Genomic DNA, 9,062 nt, shown 5'->3' on the forward strand with positions numbered 1-9,062 from the left:
CATCACTGTTGGAGCCTCGCGAAGTATTGCATGAAAAGTAGTCATGCAATACATCGATAGGCACCCTGCAGTGATGTCAATTGAATTTACTGTTTATCAATGCGAAAAGACATACCCCTATTAAACTGCTAATAACTTTTTTGCCTAATAAAATACGAAGTTACAGTCTTCAACAAAGTTGTTCAGCGGAAAATTTCGCTAAGGAATTTTATAAATTGGCACAACAACCATCAGCTGGCTCAGCTCCACAGAAGAAACAAAAACGATGTTGATTTTTCAGTACAAAATATTGAATTTTCCCATACAAACCTAAAAGTTCAAATTTACTCATGTGAACGTTACTTAAAAATTCTGTAAAAAATCATGGATGAGTTTTGGACCAAGACGAAGCTTTTAAGACCCCAGGGTTTGCGAAATTCAAAAATGACCCCAAATCGACTCAGTCTACTGTAACAAGATCCAGGAGTGATTTTTTTTTCGCATCACATTTCAATGTGATAGGATTGAAATCGAAGAATGCAAATGTGCTTATTGTCAGATTCGGTACACTGCTAAAATCATATCAGATATGGAGGTACCTATGCATAGTTTGTAGCGTAGCATCTATGTATCTCTTCAACAATGGCTGATAACGGATCGATAGTCATCGTTCTGCAATAAAAAAAATGAAGTGTGGATCAATGAACACTGACTTTTTCTTAACAGTTTTCCGAACAATTGAAATCGTTCTTGAAGATCCATATACCTTTGAAAAAAATTGAAACGTTTATCTTGCTTTCATCCACAATTTGAAGTGTTAAACACTGGTACAATTTCAGCAGTGGATTTATACAATTACCAGATCAATTTCACAATTTCTTCTGTAACTTTCATCGTACAAAGTCTTAGTCAACAATTTATATATCAAATCATGACCTGTTCGAATATTATCGTGATAATCGATACTAAGGTCACTTCCATTGGTACGTTTTTATTGTTTGTGTTGAACGAATATTCATCAAATACATACACCCACCTGAAAGCTCTCACGTATACTTAACCCCAGGGTTTCGGGTGGAAATTCAATCCTAATTTAAATATACCTTGATCCTTTTGCAATCTGGCGCCAACGAGTTTCATTTTTGCCGCTTTCATCAAACTAGTTCTGCAATTTTTATTTTGCCTTTTTTCAGGTTTGCTTTTCAACTCGCCAGCGGCATAATGCTGGAAACTGAGAGTGATACATTTTTGATTATTTGAGGCAAACATTTTCATTATTCATCTATTCCCTTACTTCGTATCAAAGTGCAGCAGTTCAACCAACCAAACGCTTTTCGTTTAGACGAGACAGTGGTCTATTCACAAGCGATAATGAAAATAACGCAAGCAGTGTCGTATCATTGGAATATTCCAATCAGTATATGTATTCCAATGTGTGTTCATCATCTGAACACATGTTCTTCTTCGTATTTTTTTGTAGTTTTGTAAATTTTAGGGTGTGATGCATGACTTAGGGACAACTTGGAAAAAAAAACTAAGCCATGAATTATGGCAGTTTTACGTCTCATGTATTGAGAAACAGCTACGAATATTATTTAAAAAAAATGTTATTCATAAAACAGAATATTTTGATATAACTTTGATTTAACAAATCGTTGATAAATGATACAACATTTATGTTCAAAAATTAGGTTAATTGATTCTTTTTGTACGATCCAGGAAATGGTTTTTAAAAATTGCATATACAACAATAATATGGATCAACTTAATGGAAACTAAACACTAAATACTGCTTATATCTAAGTTTCAGTAAACCAAATCAAACTTCAACGTCACGTTTCCGCCTTATGATAGGAGTTGGCGTCGAGTACTGGTGTTGTTTTGCTTCGGAAATGAGAATTATTTTCCTGGGTCGAACATAATCAACGAAGCTCTTTCATCTGAAAGTACCGCTTATCGGAACATATAAAGCTTCGTTTCCGAACGATACGCCACATTTGGATGCTACCTTGCTACGTGCTTAACGGAACGGAACCATCGCATCGGCCAGTGGTCCTTGTTTAGTTTTCCCGACGCAATTCACGCCCACTGCCAACCCGGTATGAGATTATCTTCTTTTTTCGATCAATGTCCGAAATTAGCGTTTGGCCAACCCTAGCTATGTATGTATATGGAGCTTGCTTCCTGAGCTTGCCGGGGGTTCTTCAGTCCTTGCCGTCAAATTTACTAACTTTCCTAGGGAAGTTTGTTTAGCTTGATAATTGTGCGGTGCGAGTTACGTGCACGAAACGACACGTTCAAGCATAAACATAAAACTGACGGCTGAAATATATCATTTGGATCTAGTGTTAATATTTATGGCGTCAAAGCGTTTTGTAAACAGCAGCTTGCGGAAGATGTAATTGAATACGCTTCCGATGTAGCACGATATCGATAATGTTCTCATTAATGAATTAAATATGCGACATTGGCGTTCTGCATCAGCGTGTTGACAGTTTAGTATCGATTACATTTGATATTTTTTAGAAACTTTCTTTATATTACTTTTGAATCAATCAGTTAATCCGAATGGACAATCTTCTCGTGTCTCGTAATATGCCCTTTAGAATATGCCAGTACCACTGTTCCTACAATTTGTATTCCATTATTGTGTTAACCTTTTTTTTCCTTGTACGGGAGAGCCCACTGCGACCAGTAGTTGATCGTAGTAGATGGTCGTCCACAATACCTTTTCACTGCTTTACCTTTATTTTCTCGGAAAAACATGCATACCTATGACTATGACAATGGTATTTATTTATTTTATTTTTATTTTCAAAGTATTCCGTCTCACGACAAAACTTGACGAACATAATTCCTGACAATGGTATCTTAGCTAATTCATAAGAAAACTTCGATGTTCACCGTTATTCACCGTTAGTATAATCACTATGGTATTTAATTAAATAAAATTATGATAAAATTTGCAAGCAACACGAAGTTTGTATGGTATCAGCTGGTAAGCTTTTAATCATAAACTGTATGTTATTCCCTGCTGCATGATGTATATTAAACCTAATGAGATTTTATGCAGAGAATTAATTGAAAAACACAAAATTATAAATCAAAATTACAAGCAAGGTATGAGCTAGTCGTAGTGGCAATTTTTGACAATCTACAATGCACTTATTTAAATTGGCTTTCAAAACTTTATTAAGTACGCGTCTTCTTTTAAATTCATTTTAAACTTCGAAATTCATCCAGAGATTGAAATTTGAAATTACCCCTCTGCATCTCTTTTGTTCTGGACAACAACTTTTTTTAATCTATAAATTGCTAACCATAGAATCGACCACGAAAGAGAGACGTTTTGATGATTTTTTATAAAGATGCGCCACTGTGTTCATTGAACACAAAATTTTGTTTGGTTACTGAAACCAAATTTCCATTTCCACTGTAAATAATTGCTCAAATTTCACATAATGATGTGGTTGTACAAACATGGAATCACAAATTAATGTGCGTTCAAATTTTCATACTCACTTGTTTGTGCGTTGATGACTGCAATAATAAGCAAGAAGAATGTAATCCAAATTTTATCCATGATACTCCGACGGGAAATGGTTCTGCTTTTCCTAGTGGTGTAGTTCAATGACGTGCTTTCGAAAAGTCGTGTGGGTTGATGACGGTGGATGATGATTATAGTTGTTATTTTAAGCCAAACGACCAAACTTAGAGCTGGTCTGCCTGATGTGAAATTTGTGCTGTGCGCCTTTCGACAGTTGAACACGGTGACATTCCTTTTTTTCTGGTAAGTACCGACGGATTATTCTATTTGCAGCATTCTCCGAGCCCGGGCCAATTAAGCTTTGGTTTTTCTCTACTTTCGCGGATAATAGTATACTGAAGAATGGCTGCCTGAACGTGGGGTGACTTTGGGACGTGGGAAAATGTAACACTTTTTTACTAGTACCGGAAACACTTCTCCCATTATTCTTCTTTTCGTTCAACGCGTTCCGGAATCATGCAACCGTTAGCACCTTTCTATGCCATTTTGCTGATTTATGTGCCCCACTCACTTTTTGCTGGTATTCCAACTTCAACCACTAATTTAACAAATATTTACTTTCACTTTGCGCTTTTAGTTGTTTTTTCTTCTTATTTCCGCTGGACGATTAGAAAATGGGGCCATTTATTTCCGTTATCTCATCGAATTATAAAGCAATATATTTCTGCGTCTCGAACTATTCATCATCTTTCTTTCAGTTATTTGACTAGAAATATTCCTCTCTTTCAATCAAGAAAATATGCAGATCACAAAATTTCTAAGAAAAAAAGTCGAAAAAAATTTCCTGGCTTCACGCAAGGATCGATGAAACTATTGAAGTATCGAAGCGGTGAAGAAAATGGCTTAAATTATCAGCGACAAGACACGGTTTCCCTTGCTACACGTGTACGATAGAGAAAATTATAATTAGTAGGAGCACTTGGAACAAGGAAAAACTATCCCAATTTATTTTCACAGTATCCAAATCCTCCAAACTTGTTATTGATGATATTATTTCCTTATCATCTCACCCTTCTCCAAATGCACTATATTACTGACCAACAATAGAATGAGGAAGGGCGGGGGAAAAACAGTGGAATGATCTTCACACCTGACACAATCTTTTTTCCCAACCCGTTTGTCTACAGCGAGGCCTGACAGGATCCTGAAAAGTAGGTCCCTCTAGGACTCGTGATAGAGGCTTAACCACACACTCTCACTTATTGTATTCCTAAGGAAGAACCAGCGGATATGTTCACGGATCACGGGTAGGTGTCCGGAAGGGATGCACACGGATTCCACTGCTCACACACGGCTCCTTCTTTATTTTCCTCTAGCTGCCTACCCCGTGTTTCAACTTTCTGCTGGTCTGATGGCTGGCGGCGTCAAGCTTGGCCAATATTCCGGACCACTACTTGTGCTGTGCTCACGCTGCTTTTCAAGGCTTCACCCTGACTGATGAGCACAGACCATCCAAAACGCTGGCGAACCCACCCAAGAAGCTGCTGATAGCTTCCGTGAATCTCTCACTGGTTGCTGTTGCTGTTGTTATCAAACTCGCAGTTGAGCAACTGCGTGGGGGGAGGTGGATATCCTGAAAATAGCACACATAAAAAAGGCTTCCTCTGCTGGTAACAAAATATTGTGAGAGCATAGGAGGGTTCCGCCTGTTACGTCTAGAATCAACAGCTCCGGAAAATGGGATCTCACGTTTGAATGCAAATCCCGGCAAAGAGAGTGAGCTCCCTCTTTGATAACAGTTTTCCATGGTGAGTGGTTGGGTTTGTCTGTGTTAGTTAGGGTGCGGGGGTGTAACGGAGTTAATGTCTATGGAACGATACCAAGAAAATAGAGCCTTGTTGCATATCAGCTGTGCACGAGAAGTTCAACAGTTTCCGATGCTGTATGTGTGCGGTAGACGGTGTGAATCAAGAGCAACAGCGCAAAACCGACATTCGAAGCACAACCGACTGTCATAGCCAAACGTTGTTGTATCTCATAGTTGATACGAGAAAACAAGGTGGGTGGTGGACATTACGACGCAGTTCGAACTGACTGGAACTTTTAATGGGCTGCAGCTATCAGACAGACAAACATTTCATGAAATCGAATTTGATTGAAATCCTATTGAATGATATCTTAGGTGAATAAATTGTACCATTAGACACGATAACGAGTGGATATTTAAATTTAAATAAGCAACTATCGTTTTCATTGAAAACATTCAATACTCATAAACGATCGCATCGCCTTGTCTTTCTGCAGTTACTTTACAAACATTCTAGAAATGTATTTTTCTTTGAAATTTCCCCTCAAATGCACTCGATATTTCGTATACCCACACAGTCGTGTGTCTATTCAAAGATTTATAGTCAGGTCATAAATTTAAATAGTATACTCCCACTCATCTCCCACCCGATTCATTTCAACGTCGCTATAACTTAAAAGACATTTGAAATCGTGTCAAAATTTTCCACATTATAATACCATCGTTACGCTTCAGTGGTTGATTAAAAATATCTACCATTAGAATCAAATTGAAATTAAATCCTCCAATCGATCCAAGCTTGATTTATTCTGCTATCGGCTCATTGGATTTGAAGCTGACCATTCCCAACTCAAATTTAAAAAGTCTAGGTAAGGTTAGAAATGAGTTTGTGGAAAATTTATCTTCTTCCAAAACAGACATACCTGTAGGTATGTTCATAATCCGGAACCTCACCCACATGCATCTGTCCATGGCCAGGAAACTTTAAGGAGCTCACATCTCTCCAAAACTGACGACACACATCCATTAGTCATATTCCAGCGAGATCTTCCACTTTATCCTTACAATTTCCCGCATTTCACTGATAGCGAACGCCCAAACATAGAGCTATAGCGACACGACAGTTTGTAGTTTCATCCATAAGTGACGATACCCTTTTTCAGATGTAAAGTGTGTGTGTCTTGTGTCGGATAACTATTATTGACATCTTTATTATTTGATTGAATTAGCTGAATAGTAATGACTAAGTCTTAGATCCCGTATCGCTATCTACAGAAAGCTTCCGAAATGGAAAAACAGCATAAGTTCTGGTAGCAAACAGGCCACCTCCACTTTCCTTGGAAAAAGATAACACACGGAGTCAAAGCTCATTGTGCTTCATTCCGCTTCTAAGCACGTTTGACTAGAGCTCGCCGTCTCAAGTCAGAGTCCTATTCGTTAGGATGCCTGGGGAACGTTCTGCTTGCCACCTCGTGGCGTTATTCGTGTCTAGCTGACATTAGCTTCATTTAGTGCTGCGAACGAAACAGGTGCGGAGCTTTAGAATAGACAGTTTCATGATGAATAACATCTTCAAATTTAGAAAAAAATGCAGAAAATTTCACAATCTTTTCAGAACATTTCATTAAGTTCGTTATTTAGAAGCTCTTTAACACTATTTGTACCGGAGGGGGTCAAATGACATTTTTTGAACTTCAAATGACTATAACTCCTTTAAAAATTGTTTTTTTTCGCAAATTTTTCTTCATGACTATTTTTGACTTTTAAAGAAAATTTTCGAGACCGTTCAAGTCCAAGTTTAAACCATGTTAATTTTTTGTGAAGTTAATTTCAAGTCAATTCCGAAGGTTTTATGGTATCAGCCCTACAGGACGGAAAATTTTTCAAGAGGTCCCAAACCCTTATTTCAAAAGATGATTTGTCCTGTCTTCCTGGAATGCTGTCGGCCACTCATACTTATCGGGGATGAAACCTTCGGAGTTATTCATTGATGTTTGGCATCCGGAAAACGTTTAAGCTAAGTATTCTCATTTTTTTATAGTAAGTTGATCAAAACTTGTAAATTTTACCTAAATACTACAATGTTTTCAATGTGAAAAATTATTCACAAATGTTCGGGCCACATTAATAATGTCGTACAAAAACATTTTGTAATTTTTATAGAATAATTTTAAATGTTTTCAAGCCAATCGTTATTTCACAAATTCAAAATATTAATGAAATAAGTTCTATTAGAAAATTGATCCCTTTTTTTGGTTTAAAATATATTTTATTCTTGTATCAAACCTAAACTTGGATTAACTTATTCAATAGCTTGTTTAGAATTACTTTACCATCATTTTTTTTTTTATTCAAATGTCAAAAACTTTTCATGTATATTTCATGTATATCATAAACAAAGATAAAACGTTTGATTTGGACTAGATTTCTCCAATGGTTCAATTCACTTTTTTTTTTAATTTCAATCTCTTTCTGAATTTTTCTCCAAAAGATTTGAACTACACCTTTCATACGTTTTTAAATTCCTACATAAATAAGATTTAAAACATCAGATCGAATATAATTTCGAATTTTGAATTATGTGAGCAACAACTATTATATCTATATATATATATAAAAATGAATTTCTGTCTGTCTGTCTGTCTGTCTGTCTGTCTGTCTGTCTGTCTGTTCCCTATAGACTCAAAAACTACTGAACCAATTTGCGTGAAACTTGGCAGATGGGGTTATTGGAGGCCGGGGAAGGTTCCTATAATAGTTTGGGGCCCCTCCCTCTTCTTGGAAGAGGGGAGGGGGTCGTATAAATAAAAGTGATAATCTTCATAACTCGAGAACTGATCATGCAAATGGAACGAAATTTGGCATAAGAGTGTATTTCGGTACGAAGAATGTTTCTATGATGGTTTGGTACCCCTCCCTCCATCCAGTGGGAAGAAAGGAAGGAGGGAGGGGCCTACCTTAAATTTTTTACATATCTGGAGAACAAATCAAGCAAATGGAACCAAATTTGGCATAGGACGGTAGTGGAATACGAGAAATGGTTCTATGATTATTTCAAACCCCTCCCTCCTTTTAGTGGCGATTCAGGAAGGAGGGGAGGGGCCTTTAACCCCTTTTGTATTACATAACTTGAAAACTATTCGGGCAAATGAAACCAAATTTGGCTTTGAAGGGTATGTGGGTACGATAAATAGTTCTATGAATATTTGGTACCCCTCCTTCCATCCAGTGAGGAGATAGAAAGTGGGGAGGGGCTCCTTTACAATTTTCAGCATTACTGGAAAATTAATCAAGCAAATGGAACTAAATTTGGTGTAGGAAGGTATTTGATTACAAGAAATATTTCTATGATATCTGGAGAACTCTCTGTTCTTCCAGTCGAAAAAACATAAGGGAGGAGGGTGCTCCCTTATAATTTTTTACATCACTCGGATCCTTACCCAGCAAATGGAACGAAATTTGGCTTGGGTATTTGAACACAAGGAATATTTCTGTGAATATTTGCCCTACTGCCTCCTGAATAGGGAAGGGGGTCACTCTATCAGTTTGAATAATAATTCAAGAACGAATAGGTAAAACAAGTGTCCCATGACGTTATTTTGTTACAAAAAATGTTTCTTTGAGAGTTTAAGAGCCTCTTCACATTAAAAGGGAAAGCGAAGATTCCAAATATAAATATTTTGGCATAAGTTATAAACTTATAAAGCAAAGAATTTTAAGATTGAATTCAAAATTTTGTGCAAATAAGGCTGGAACAAATATCAATTTCTTCTTTTGTCTCCCCCCCCC

At 36.9% G+C, this 9,062-nt stretch overlaps 1 protein-coding gene across 6 annotated transcripts in view; it reads right to left on the reverse strand.

The window, feature by feature from the left end:
- LOC129750986 (uncharacterized) overlaps window positions 1–4,953 on the reverse strand; it is a 216,255-nt gene extending 211,302 nt beyond the window's left edge. Inside the window, exons 1-2 of one of the 6 annotated variants that reach the window (XM_055746257.1) lie at window positions 4,851–4,953; window positions 3,502–4,125 (exon numbers count right to left, since the gene is read on the reverse strand). In XM_055746257.1, coding sequence (XP_055602232.1) covers window positions 3,502–3,562 — 61 coding nt within the window. In that variant the 5' untranslated portion in view covers window positions 3,563–4,125; window positions 4,851–4,953. Of the gene's footprint in view, window positions 1–3,501; window positions 4,404–4,564 lie in introns of all 6 variants that reach the window. The other 5 variants (XM_055746241.1, XM_055746227.1, XM_055746218.1 and 2 more) reach the window with 5 other exon arrangements.
- Window positions 4,954–9,062: the final 4,109 nt, after the last annotated feature.

Source organism: Uranotaenia lowii, chromosome 1 (genome assembly GCF_029784155.1).
Source record: "Uranotaenia lowii strain MFRU-FL chromosome 1, ASM2978415v1, whole genome shotgun sequence".
NCBI lineage: Eukaryota > Metazoa > Arthropoda > Insecta > Diptera > Culicidae > Uranotaenia > Uranotaenia lowii.